Here is a 14065-nt window from a genome sequence, read left to right as displayed (position 1 = left end):
TTCTGCATCAGGGTTCAAGCCAGGGACCTAATTGGGAGGAGGGAGGGGGAGCAAGTTCCAGTCGACTATGCATAGAATCAGGCCGCAACGCCCTGCCGACTTCAGTGACGGTTACTTCCAGGTAAGCATGCGTACTTAAACAGCATGCTCAACTCTGCTTTCATTATCAAAGCATATTTACTCGAACGTCAGTTTGACGGCTATGTGGCCTTGTTCCCGAGCATGCTTTGAAAGGTGCCGTCTTGCCTATTCGACCAGACTGCAAGAAACCCCAGGCTCTTTAACGTAAACACGCAAAGGACCCCAAGCCATCTTTTACTTCCCCCTCCCCCAAAACTGTTGCATTACGGATGTGCATTTTACACCCTTTCCTCCTCCTCCTCCCTGTCAATCATCCCCAGAAAGGAAAAGAAGCCACCGGCCGCCTCTTCCCCACTCCCTCCCCCGTCTTTTTATCCCCGCCTCCTCCCAGCTCCGCCCTTATGCATATGCAAATAGAAGTTATAATCGGCAGCCAATGGCGGGTGCGTTCTGGTCACATGGTCGCTCCTCTGGCGGAGGTGGCTCAGGGAAGAGAAGTTGAGAGTCTCTCAGTGAATACAGGCAGTCCGAGCCCAAGAGTCGCACACGCACGCAGCGGCGGGCGGCACTGGGGGGAGCGGGGGAAACCGACGAATCCACCCACCCACCCTGACGGCTGGCCGGGCGGGAGGGAAGACGGGCGGGCACCGACGACGGGGCAGGGTGGGTAGACGGGCGGCCGGCCCGGCTGGGCAGCACGTCCCCCGCGGGAAAGCGGGGCGAAGGAAGGGAGGCGAAACTAGGCTTGGCAGGCAGTGCCGCCGCCGCTCCCTGCCGCAGGGCTCGCCCGGACCATGCCGATCCTCCTTTTCCTCATAGACACGTCCGCTTCCATGAACCAGCGGGCGTATCTGGGCACCAGCTACCTGGATATCGCCAAGGGCGCCGTCGAGCTCTTCATGAAGGTGGGGCCCGCTGCCGATGGGGCTCCCCCACCCCCACACTGACGTGTCCCTTTCTCTTAGGACAAAAAATAACGTTTTTATTTCAAACCCTGCAGCTGCGGGCCAGGGATCCGGCCAGCCGCGGAGACAGGTACATGCTGGTCACCTTCGACGAGGCACCTTATTGCATTAAGGTAAGGGGGGGACGGCACCCTCCCGCCCGTGCTCCGTTTCCGTGCCCCCTTTTTTCCTTCCCCGTTTCTCCTCTTTCCTTCCCCCCGCTTCCCACCTCCCGTTCGTGCCTCCTTCCTCCCCCCCCCCCTTTTATTTCCTTCTACTCCGGCCAGGCTTTGGCCTGGCCAGGCGCAGCCCGGGGGCGCAGCCTGCGAAGATGGCGGACATTTTGCTTTTGTATGGAGGCGAGCGAGAGGCTGAGGGCGCTGCTGAGATGGAGGAGGGAGGCGGGAGCGGGAGGGAGGCGGGTGGAGGGAGGGGAGAGAACGGCTGCCCCGCCCGCCGCGCACGACGCTCCGCCCCTCACGCCTCAGCCAGCCCCCTGACGGAGACGCGGGGAGGGGCGGCCGGCCCATCTCTCTTGGTTTCTTCTCAGCTGAGCCAGACTGGGCTTCTCCTCACCCAAACCTGGAGGGTGCATTGAGAGGGCTCCCCCTGGGTTTAAAACACATAAAAGCACATAAACCTACACGTACTTGACTGTCACATTTTAACCCAAATTTATACTAAACCAAATACTAAACCACCTTGTGTTGTTAAACAGAAATCTAGTAGACACCTCGAAGATAAATGAAATTTAATCGAATGCATGTCATCAGATGTACTGTGCCCCTCACTAGAGGAGTGTGACAGGGTAGGCTTGGAAAGATACTACAAACCGTGGCAAGTTTTGAATAGTGACCAATTAGGGAGAGATCAGTCCTTTCAGAGTGAGAATTGCTTCTAACCTCTCCCTGTTTTGGCTTCATAGCAACCCTGCAAAGTAGGCTAAGCCAGTCACCTGTCTCTTGGCTTAAGGGGCCAGGTCATTCTAGACTTAGTCCAACACTCTTAACTGCTGCATCACTTGCACACACAAACTGAAAATAGCCAGCATGTGGCAAATTGGTGAGAGCTGATTTTAGTCATTTTCCCCAGCTTCTACTAGCTGGGGAAAATGTTTTTCCACTGTCATATCAGGGTGGGGCCTCTTTGCTACTATGGTAGTCAAAGGAGGGAATTCTTTTGTCTTGTATTTGGTGTACATTTTAATTTGTCTCTTTTTCTTTTGAGCTGGATAATCTCACTTCTGCATCCCATTTTTGTTCCTACCCCTCACCTCAGAACCACCATCAAAAGGAGCTGCTGGGATCATTCTGTATTCTTGTGTTTCCACTTTCATGGTTCCCTTTTCAGCCAGATTTTGGACGAGTAGTTGCATAGTGTAGAACTACATATATATGAAGGAGCCACCACAATGCCAATCTTGTGTTGGGGGTTATAATTTGTCTAACAGTAGTGTATAGGATAAGGATAAGAAAGTAAGCATTTTGCTTAGTACTGTGGTTAGTATGAGGAAGAGGGGGCAAGACCTGACATACGGTTGTCACTTCTGGCAACAACCCTGTGTTTTTTGTTTAATCTAGTTCTGCCTCAAGTAGTACAGGATATTGGGGAAATGGTTATCCCTCATGTTGCCTTTCCTGTATCCTTTATTCCTGTTGGACCCTAGGCATTTCTTTTTATTTCTGAGGGGGTTTGCTTCTCTTCCTTTATCTTTTTACTTCTGGTCACGTTGTTCCCTCTATCTGCAAAGGCAGAATATTTTCTGAGATAATTTACAGTCCTGTGCCCACCTGTCAGTGGAGGGCCTTTCTCTAGTATTTCTTCCCATCCCAATATTTTAAGTGGATTGCTATGTTTTCAGAAGAATGACACACTTCTGCAGTAGATTTGTATATGTCACTGCTTCAGATGTGTGCTTAAAATTTCCCTTTGTTAAGGCTGAAGTTAAGGTCCACAATTCCCCTCCCATTTGGGATGTTCTTTAAAACAGCTAGATGAAAAAGTGTTTTCTTCTAGCATTTCCATCTCAGGATGTGGTAGTGTAGTATAATTGGAGGGTGACAGACAAGACTGTTTGTTTTTAGCAGCAATAATAGCAATGAGTGAGGCAGCATTCCAGAATCTACTTCTTGTCTTTCCATTTGATGGCTTTGAATTGAACAGAAAATAGGCCAGAGATAGCTGGTATTGTGCCTCCATTTAGCAACCCTTGACAACACTGTTGCTTTCCTGTTCTGCTTTTCGTTCCCACAGCTTTGAAAATATGTTTTCTGTGTCCTTGTTCATCACACTTGCTCAACGTAGTTACATATTCCTGTTGTCACTGCTTGGCTTATAGCGTGTTGTGTACCTCTTTGCTGTCATTGTTAAACGGAGCATACTAGAAACAAGTCCATGGAATCAAGAAACGCTTAAATGCCTTGTTTTACATATAGAGTTTACTCTAAATGGTTTGTTTTATACTCTTTACTCTTTTTACTCTTCCTCAACATTCACTTTTTGGTGAATCAGTTAGCAGTGGCATGCCTGTATTTCATGATTTATTTGCGTGGTTCTTGAATCAGTATCAACCAATGATAAAGAATAAACTTAAGTGTAGTTTGAGGAAATGTATGGGGAAAGTCTGACAAATCACCCGTTTGCTGCTCTAAAAACAGTCTTAACATTAAAATTGATAATTTCTAATGAGTTAGCAGTGTTCTCTACCCTCCCCCAATTTGTGTGTCATGCTTTAGTTTTCAAAGTGTTTCACAATTCTTTGCTTTGTTGTTTTTACAGCAACCTCTATTTCAAGAAGAACTGGGTATCAAATGGTGGCTTGCTGAAGGTCACTCAGTGAGTCCATGGTTGAATTTGAACATGGGTCTGTATGCAAGACCATAGTTTTCTTCTTTTGCTGGTTGAAGCCCAGGACCCTGATGCTGGATTTTCCAACAACCAGTTATACAGTTGAAATGTGCAATCAGCTCTTTTTAATACAGTGAAAACACTTAGAACATTAGTGCCCTTTCCCTCCCTCTGTATCCCCAAGTGGTCCTCTTCAAGTTCCTCTTTCATATTGATCCTTCTGATTAAATGAAATTGACTTGAGATTGTTAAGAGCCTTGCAGTTCATCGGTATTTGACAGTACACTACCAAACACATTTCAATGCCTTTTTTGCCAGTTCAGTAATCAAATATTCACTCCTCAAAGCTGTCATGGAATTAAGAACAAATTTGCCTATAATCCTTAGTTGATTTTAATATAAACACAGAATACATATAAATTAGATTGTAGTAAGTAAGGCCATTCATGAAACCAAATAGCAAGATACTGACTTCAGTACTCCATATGTTTGCTTAGCTGAGCAACTTGAGCACACGTGAGGGAGGCTGCATCCACTGTTGGAAGAGATGCTTACAGGATGATAACAAAACACACAAGATACAACTACTCCATCCCTGGAGATACCTGCAAATTTTCTGCATGGCTTATATCAATAAAATGAATACATTTTATTGCGAGTCTTTCAGTTAACTGATAAAGCTGGCTCATATTTGTGAAGATATCTGAAGTTATCTCTTGGACAGCTCTGCAGAAGGAATTCATTTCACATCCCTTATCCTTGTTACCTGTGTGGGGTTTGCAGCTGTTTAACAACATGGAAGCTGAGTTCACAGATCTTGGTTTCCAAATGAAAACTAGTTAATTTATATATATATATTGGAATGTATACCCCGCCCTTTACAGAAGTCTCAGAGCGGCTTACAAAATTAAAAACATTAAAAACAGGGCAGCTGTCAAAATTATTTAGAATGGACAGTTTTTTAATATTCTAAGTGTTGGTTATAAACTGAAAAGTCCTGGGAGGAAAAGCTACTTCATTTCATGCAGTTACTTAACAGATTATGGTAGCAGAGCAAGGGTAGCTGTATTAGAATTGCACTGAGAGAGCAGTACTTTGATTTCTATGGCAATTCACACTGACAACCAGTGTGGTTTAGTGGTTAAAAGTGGTGGACTCTAATCTTGAGAACTGGGTTTGATTCCCCACTCCTCCACATGCAGCCTGTTGGGTGACTTTGGGCTAGTCAGAGGTCTACCTGAACTCTCTCAGCCCCACCTACCTCACAAGGTTTCTGTTGTGGGGTGAGGAAGGGAAGGAGTTTGTAAGCCACAAGGTTGAGAAAAGGGGTATAAATCCAAACTCCTGTTGGAAGAGAGTAGTAGGATGGGTACAGTCAAGGTGATATGAGTTGTTTGTAAGATTTCTTGAGAGTCAGGTTCATTGTGGGCTCTTCAAGTTGTGGGGGGGTGGGGGATAAATGGCCATACAAAGCTCTGAATGGTGGCTGCTACCAGGACTCATCTGTAAAGAAGACTTATTGGACAAACTCAAAAATAGGGTCATATTGTACACTACGGTGGTCAATTGTTCTGGGAAAATCACAGTAGATGGACATGGTCATACCAGACGTCTCCTACTTATGTCATCTGGTAATTAGATGTGTCTCATCTCCTACTTACAAGGAGTACATATATATATCTTCCTCCTGTTTACATTCTATTCTTAATCCTGTGTGGCAGGTTAGATAACAGTTATGACTGGTACAATTTTGTTAGGATGGCTTTGAAGACACTTGTCTTAGTTTGACACTGATTGCTGTACTATATTGCCTCTGTCCTGTGGAATTGCTATTCTTGGCCACAAAAAGATTAAACCTGCTTTATGGGTTTGTCAAATACTTTTCTAACTAGTGATCATCACGGCAATCCGTAAACAATTCCACAATTCAGTAAGACATAGTATGAAGGAGTAGTTCTGTCTCCTTAATCTGGAGCCATTCAAATTAATTGAATGTATGCAAGCTGTAGTGTACTAAGAGAGCAATTTCCATTCTCACAACATGATTAATTCTGTTAAAAGGAGGCATTTTTTTCTCATGTTTCCTGTTTTCCCCGTCCCTCAAAAAATCTGGAAAATATACCAACAACCTCTTACAAAGAGGGTGTTTCAACTCCTTGAATTTCTTGGTTTCTCTGTGCTTATCTGTTCTGAAACCTTTTAAAACTTATCACTTTCAGTAAACCTAGTTCCTTATAATGAAGATGATGTTTGTTTTAAAATTCAACTGGGTTTCAACATGTGACATTTGTAAGATACCTGGTTTGTTCTGGGTTGAACCCCCCCCCCCTTTTTTTTTTTTGCTGTTTGCATTTGTGAGATACAACAATCTTCAGTTCAAGGCTGTTTTTCAGTTCTCTCTATGTTGTCTTTCCTGAAGTGTCCATCTGTGTTCTTATTTATTTGAAAGTTTCAAATTTCCAACAGGCATTTGGGTAAATCATGGGGTAACCAGGAAGACCAGATGTTGAAACTAAGTAAATACAAGCCTGGTCAGTCTCTGGAGACTACTGAGTCCCCAAGTAAGAGTGAGATAGAAGTTTAATATATATTTGAAGTGTGCGTGTGTTTCCCTTCAAATCACAGCTGACTTATGGCAACCCCGTAGGGGTTTTTTTTAAGGCAGAAGACATTTGATGTAGTTGCAATTGCCTGAGGCCTCATCATGTCCCTGGTATTTCTTGGACGTCACCAATCCAAATTCTAACCAGGGCTGACCCTTCTTAGCTTTTGAGGTCTGACAAGATCAGGTTGCCCTGAGGCTATCCAGGTCAGCTGTATTTGTGGCACTATATCTGAAATGCCTCTTATTGCTCAAAGAAGGTATCCATATGTCATTTCCTTTCCCACATTTGAGAAGTGTTCCTTCTGCCTATTTGGGTTCCCATTGGAAAGTAAGGTAGGGTATAAATGAAGTGAGTAAATAATTTTGCCCTGCTGCTATTTTAGAGGACTAATCCCCAATCTATTTGATAATTTTGGTGCTCTGAGATATGCACAATGATGCGCATACCTTTGTAAAAATAAACATGCTATTTAATAGTTATATCAGGAAGGAATTCTAAGAAAGGCTTCTCAAAGCCAGATGAATGTGATCTGTTATAGTTGATCTGCAGTAAGTGTAGATGTGGCAGCACAGAGACTGTGTCTCTCAGACATTTCTTTTTGAAAGCTTAGGTATTTTGAATTTTCCAAGGTTCAGCATTCTTCAAGACTCTTGACATTCTGTTGTGTTCTGTAGTGTACAATAGTACAAAAGTACTTGACGCAAACTGATGCAATGTGCATTTCTTGTAGGAAGCATATGCATTGGAGTCTCTTCCTTAGCTACTCACTACAGATGGAGGGTAGCATGGGAAAAATTAGAAACAGTCATTTGGACGGCACTGAAACTAATGTGCTAGAGAACATAGGGAAAAAGCTAAACTGGGATTGAAGCTTGGATTTCAGACAGCTACACCCTAGTGTAAACTTGTGTGTTTGCAACTCCCAAGATGACTTTTGTTTGCACCCTCCTGCCCTTGCTGCATCTTTTGCTGCTTTGGTCTTTGAAAAGTGGCTGGCTTGCTGGCAGGCAGCGCTTGCTCTGACTTAGTCCCTCTGGAGCTGTCATTGGAAAGTTTTTTCCCCCTCTCAAACTCTGGTCAGGATGACTCTTCCTGTTTTTCAAAACAGCTTGCGTTTTCTTTCTGGAAGTGAAGTAGACATTCTTTATGTAAGTGCCTGGTGAAAGTGGAACTTGATTTTTAAAGTCTTTTTGGGCTAACGGACCTTCTATAACAACTTAGCTATGGCATCTCCAGACGTATGGATTATGAAAGTGCCCTTTGTGTTCTGGTGTGCTATACAGTGTATTCAATCACTGGCCATTAACTGCTGTTAACAGCCCTGTGAGCCTGGTAATTCATTTTGCTGTTCAAACTAGGAGTTTGTATTTATATTGAGTGACCCCCAATGTTTAGAACACATGCCTGTAAATTACTATTTAAAAGATTTGTATTCCTTTTAATAAATGCCTTTGAAGCAAGGAAAGGGCTATTGCGATATTAGAACAGGACAGACCTTCTTCACCTTATTATAATGCAACCCCGTTGTTCATTCAGAGGATGAACATTCAGAGAATGAACTTACTGAAGTGAATAGAAGTTTGGGCAGAGCTCTTCTGGCTTGATGTTGTACATTCAGTTTTTGGTTTATATGCACTGTGTGTTACATGCTGTTCCTTTCTTGTATTTAGAAGTGTTGCAGATTTGGACTTTAGTTTGGAATAGGTGTAACCCTGTGATACCTGTTGTGTGGGCATTGAGGTATTCTGTTGTTATGCTGGTCATTTAAGGAATACAGCAAACACATCTATTTTTTTAATTTTGTGTTACTTATAGTCTGCCTTTCTCACGGAGACTCCAAACGGTTATATAGCATAAGTCAAGTACAGTCAACAGGATGGGGCATCCAGTAAATAGTGCAACGCTGTACATTGTGCCCTAGCTGCCCTATTAAAAGCTCACTATTTCTGTTTGAGTAGAATGATCATGCAAGTTCTTCTTAACCTACATGAAGTTAATGTCCAGAAAATAGATGCTATTCTGGTTTTCAAAATGGTTTCTGTGTGCACTGAAGGAAAATCAGTCAGATTTGCTGCTGTGTGGGCTCCAGTTGTGTTTTAAAGCATGGGGAACTGCAGTGAAGCCTGTGGGATTTTGGACAGAGACAAATGGCTAACTCTCTAGTTTTATAGGGTTAGGAGTTCCTCTCAGAATTTAGATCAATCCTTGATCAATTCAGGAGCAATACTTGAATAATTAATCTTGGACAAGGAAGTTTGAGAAGCACGAATCGGCCCATTGCTTTCAAGTGCAAGGGTCTTGTGGATCTATGGACTTTTGGATATGCTTGCACGTGAAGCAACCAGAAGGAACAATAGGAAGCAAAATCAATTTTGACATTCCTTGGTTATTGCCTATAGGTGAGATATTAAGATTGACATATAGATGTATATTAACATGACATTGCAGACAGATTCTTACAAATTTACATCATACAAGTTTTATACTTAATATACCTAAATGGCACCCAAACATAATCTTCTTAGTTTAATTCATAGTGCCTGTTGCCATTTGTTTCAGATTGGCAAAGTAGTTACAATGTTTTAGTCACTTGGCTGTCCACTTATGAGCCTCTGTAATTCCAAACTTTCCTGTTCTTTGTTTCAGCTGCTCTGATTTTGTGACTCTATTGAGGAAAACAGTTTCTCTCCTGCTCAATTGCTGTTTCCTCTCTGGCTTTAATTTGTCTCCCACACTCATTTCCAAGCTCATGATAAATGCCATGATGGTCCAGATTGGCTTGGAGTTTGCTTTATTATGAGACACTGCTGAATGGCGAGGGGGGCGGGGCGGGGTGTCTCTCTGGGGTGAGACCTTTCATAACTGCCTGGAAAAAAAAACCAGGCATAGCAGTTAGTTCTCAAGGAGCCTCTTTTGCAATTGTGTGTAAATTTCATGGGTGAATTTCAATGAGGTGCTTTTAGCAAAGTGGCATGTTTTTAACTTGCCAATGCAAAGCTTGTCAAATCATTAAGAAAGAGACTTCAGAAAGGGATGAAAATACTGGCAACTCTGAGCTGGATTCATAAGGGAAAACATGCAAGCCTTTCTGTGGTAATCTGCCTATGTATCATCACTGCCCCTCCTTGTTTGTTCCTCTGGATCTCAATCCATAGTCACACCTCTGAGGTTATTTTTCTCTGCTGGTAGGAACCTGGTTTTTTCACTGTTATCTCATGCAATGACAGTTTAGCAGCACTAATATCAAGCAACTTGAAACTGGCAATTATCAGAGGGTCCTGCTTTTTCTTGTCTGGCACTAAAGATGGGCAAGACAGGGTTTGTTTCCTTTAATAAAACTCCAGGTGCCAGGAATTTATGCAAATGTTCTTTGAAAAATTATTATAACCCAAAAGCAGATTGCAAGTGTTGAAACCAAAATAGGGTGGTCTGTGACCCCTTTCAGTGGGTGCTTAATGTATTTATTTTTAGATTTCTGTCAGGCAGTGAGATCTCATCTTTGACTGGGGAAATGCTGGCATTATTAGGTTAATGTTTAATGGGGCTCTTCCTACCTTTATCTGGATGCCTGAGGTTAAGGGAAACCTGGCCATCTACTAAGTGAATCTTCTTTTTGTTTATAGTTGTCCTGAGGTTACTGGATATCTGGTTATCCCACTGGTATCACGTATAGTGCCTTTTGACAGAGTATTTTCTGCATGATGGGATCCCGGTGGTTATTTGGTATTCTGTTTGTTGGGTTGGATGGAGTCCAGAGCTGTATCAGGACTTTCACATACTGACTTTGTTAAGCGGTGCCAAGACGCTTGGTCTTGGACCCATTCCCAGGAGAGGAATGTCAAGGCTCTTTGTAAGTACAGGATCAGTTAGTAAGATACATTTTCATCTTTTCTTTTTAGTATTCTGCCTAAAAACTGTCTTTCTACTGATTGTTTCCCCTTATCTCTGCTTTCTAGGATTTATGTGATGTTATTAAAGATTTTTCTTTTTTTAAATTCATGATCTTTGGATACGATCTGACTGTTGAGAAAATCTTATTCCTGATGTTGGAAACTGCTTGGTTGCACTGACTGTATTAGTACCATAAGGGAGGAGGGAGCAGAAGTCCAGAAGCCCCCAGATGGCCCTCATGAACACTCCCTTCCTCAAAATAAACTTCTAGTATTCAAGAGAGGTAAAATGGGACATCAGTCTCTCACTACCTGTCCATTTCCTGACATGAGAAAGCACTATATTAAAAAAAACTGGGGTGAAGAGTTGGGAGAACTGAGTCCACTGCAGTCCTCTGCAATGACTTCTCCAACTTAAGTGGCCCTTCTTGGAATACATCATACTTTGATCAGGAAAGTGGTAGGATGGAGTAGGATTCACCCATTGCCTACATTCATTTTTTTTGTCACCATAAAGTTCTTGTGGGGAATTTGTCTCATCTCATCAAATTTTCTATCTGCCATGTAGGTGCAGTACTGTTTTGCATTATACTTCATGGAAGATTGAGAGAAATCATGGCTCTATGCCAACAAAGGCTTGCTATGAAAGAGAAATCATGAGATAGCAGTGCATGGCATGGATTGCACATGATCTGTTGCGCAAATCTTCTGTGACTTTATACCTTCCTGCATTTCCCAGTTATTGGCAAAGCATTGACTTCGAAACTTGGAAAGACTCATGTGAACCAATCCTCTGGAGAACTATAGAACATCATAGGCCATGTTACTAACAAGAAAATCATCTGTTTAGAGCAAAGAGCTGATTTCCCCCCCCTCAATCTGCTTGTCAGAATTGTGATATCTTCTGCTTGTACCTTGGAACTTGTCATAAATCTGTATGCTCTTTCATTACTGCCAAATCGCCAATACTAATTGGTGATATCTTTTCCAGTATTATCAAAATCATTCCCTCTGAAGAAAATAATCACTGTGTTGAGTCAATACCTGGACGCTTTCCACCAGATTTTATTTGGGCCCCTGATGTCTGGTGGAAGAATTAAGTGTATGTAGTAGATATCCCAGGCTATCCTGATCTCATCGGATATCATAAGCTAATCAGGGTTGGTCCTGGTTTGTGTTTGGAAAGGAGACCGCCAAGGAATTTCAGAGTTGCTAGGCAGAGGAAGGCAGTGGCAAACCACCTCTGTTAGTCTCTTGCCTTGGAAACCCTGCAGGTTGCCGTAAGTCGGCTGTAACGTGATGGGACTTCACACACACACAATGATTTTAATGACTATCTGTGTCAGTGGGCTGTTTTTACCAGGCATCTGGCAAGTCTTTTACCAGGAGCTTGGTTTAGAAATGACTCCACACACAATTTTGCAGCTCAGAAGATCAAATCCAGTATGATCATCTTAATGAAACTAAAGCAATCTTGTTTCTAGGATAAGTTGTAACTTAAGGCAATGCTACCCGTATTTGGTCCTCATTAGAAATAGGGTGGTGACTTTCAGGACTCCGGCAAGTACAGGAATTAATTATGGCTTCTGTGAAGAAGGGCAGAAATGTGAGACTTAATAGTGGTCACTAGAAACTCCTCCCAGACCAGTTCCACCTCTCTGCTTTTAAGCAAATGCTAGTTTTGTGTAAAACTTGAAAAAGGTAGACTATATGAATATGAGATAAAATGCTCCACCATCCTATTTCCTGCATTGATTAGCTGGATACTTCTTGGAAGTGCCTCCTCTAGGGTATGTATGCAAGAGCCTTTCTCTACCTCTCCCCAGAGCTAGTCTATTGTGCTGTACTGGAATTCATGTTTAGCTAATGTGGCAAATAGCCATATTCTCCATGAATTCTTTTTAAAGCCATCCAAGTGGCAACTGCCAAGGCTCTGACAGGGAATTCCATAAATGAGTGAAGAAGCATTGCCTTTTGTCTGTCTTGAAACTCCTGTCCATTGTCTTCAGTGGGTGGACACCTGAATTGTCGTGTCACATCAAAGTTCTCTCCCCTTTTTCTATCTCATACATAATGTTATAAATCTCTGTTGTCTCTCCCCTTAGATATCTTTTTTCTTTATTGTTTCTCCATGTTCGAACCCCTTGATTATCTTGGGTGCCCTTTACATTTTCCAACTTTTTTAAAAGTGAGGCAATCAGACTGCATATGATTCTGTTTGCAGTTGTGCTATAGAATTCATATTAAGGCATTATGGTGCTTTTAGCTTTATTTATAGTGGCTAATATTCCTTAGCACAGAACTGGCTTTTTAAAAGAACTGCTGCATTTCACGGAGATGTGCTCCTTGACAACAGCAAGTTATTTCCTGGTCTGTCCCAGTCACTTCAGAACTCATTATTATCTGTGTGAAGGTCGTGACAAAAAACACTTAGGGTATTATTTATATTGAATAGCCTGTGCTATTTTGTTGCCATCTGGCCAACATAGCAAGATCCTGTTAGAGTCTGTGTGGATTTTCAACCATCCTTAGAAACTTGCAGATTTGTCTATAGTACTTTTCATTCCTGACTCCAAACAATTTAAATAGCAAGCATCCTAATGCAGATCCACAGGGAACCTCTTTCTGGTTCCCTTCCATTCTCTGAACTTGTTTCCCTCCATTTTCTGCAGCTCAGTTTGCTGTTTAACCAGCTACTGACCTTTAGAGGGAGTTCTTCAAAAAGTCCTTCATCGTGATTTTTTTTAAAGTACTAGGTATGATTTTTACTAGTGTGTATCCCTTGTGAGGTGGAGTGTCCTGCCTATAAAGAAACCCTTCCTAGTCCAGTGATAACTGGCTCTGAGTGGGCAGAAGAGTTTTCTTATCAGCTGAGAATTTGGGAATGAGAGTTGACCATGTACAGTACAGCTGCTGGGGGTGGGGGAGAGAAAGCTCTAACTTCATAGAAAATTGCTATATGTCAGATTGTACACAGGATAAAGTACATGGAGAAGGGTATAAGAGCAAATTCGGCACAGATCTACAGCAGTTTTGTATTGTTTCCGATCCCCCTTGCAATCTGACACAGGGAGCCTGGAGACATTGCATTATTTCAGACACGAATTTCCAGTGCTAGGACTTGGTTTACTTTCAAGTGGTGTGGGTTATTTGGCAGGTGTTTTACCCAGTAAAGCTCAGCAGCTACCATTAGTAGCACTGAAGGATTAGTAGCAATTCAAAAGTCCTTTGTAACTGTTCATTTAAGTTTAACACATCGGAACGGACTCTTAAAATGTAATCAGTTGGGTGGAAATGAGAACTGATATTCAAGAGGTCAGAATCCTTCTGATTGGTGGTTCTGTTTGGACTGTGACACCCCCCCCCCCCCAAAAAAAAACACAACCAAACCAACCCACACATTTTCCTGCACACATCAGGAATACAAATGGCAATCTCCTTGAACAAAAGAGCAGTAACATTTCCTATGAGCACAGACTGGAGTAAAAGTAACGCTAGACTTCTGCCCTTCTACAGGCTGGATGGAAGGAAAACCATGCCACTTTCATGAATGAACTGAAGAATCTGCAAGCCTCTGGATTGACAACACTTGGCCAGGCTCTTCGATCATCATTTGATCTGTTAAACCTTAACAGACTAGTGTCTGGTATAGACAACTATGGACAGGTAATGAAGGCTGTCATGTCCTTCCTTTGCT

General features: G+C 42.5%; 1 protein-coding gene across 4 annotated transcripts in view; it reads left to right on the top strand.

Moving 5' to 3' along the window:
• The first annotated feature begins 591 nt into the window (after positions 1-591).
• The window catches only part of LOC125442612 (integrator complex subunit 6-like), a 34099-nt gene continuing 20625 nt past the window's right edge, over positions 592-14065 (top strand). For 3 of the 4 annotated variants that reach the window (XR_007246020.1, XR_007246019.1, XM_048514095.1), the window contains exons 1-3: positions 601-986; positions 1082-1159; positions 13885-14034. Coding sequence is in view for 2 of the 4 variants with exons in the window: in XM_048514095.1 (XP_048370052.1) it covers positions 876-986; positions 1082-1159; positions 13885-14034 (339 nt within the window). In the remaining 2 variants the exon portion in view is untranslated. Of the gene's footprint in view, positions 987-1081; positions 1160-13884; positions 14035-14065 lie in introns of all 4 variants that reach the window. The other variant, XM_048514096.1, reaches the window with a different exon arrangement.

The sequence above is a fragment of the Sphaerodactylus townsendi genome, linkage group LG13 (genome assembly GCF_021028975.2).
Source record: "Sphaerodactylus townsendi isolate TG3544 linkage group LG13, MPM_Stown_v2.3, whole genome shotgun sequence".
NCBI lineage: Eukaryota > Metazoa > Chordata > Lepidosauria > Squamata > Sphaerodactylidae > Sphaerodactylus > Sphaerodactylus townsendi.
Note: the sequence above shows the minus strand (reverse complement) of the source record. Positions and strands in the feature narration are given on the sequence as shown.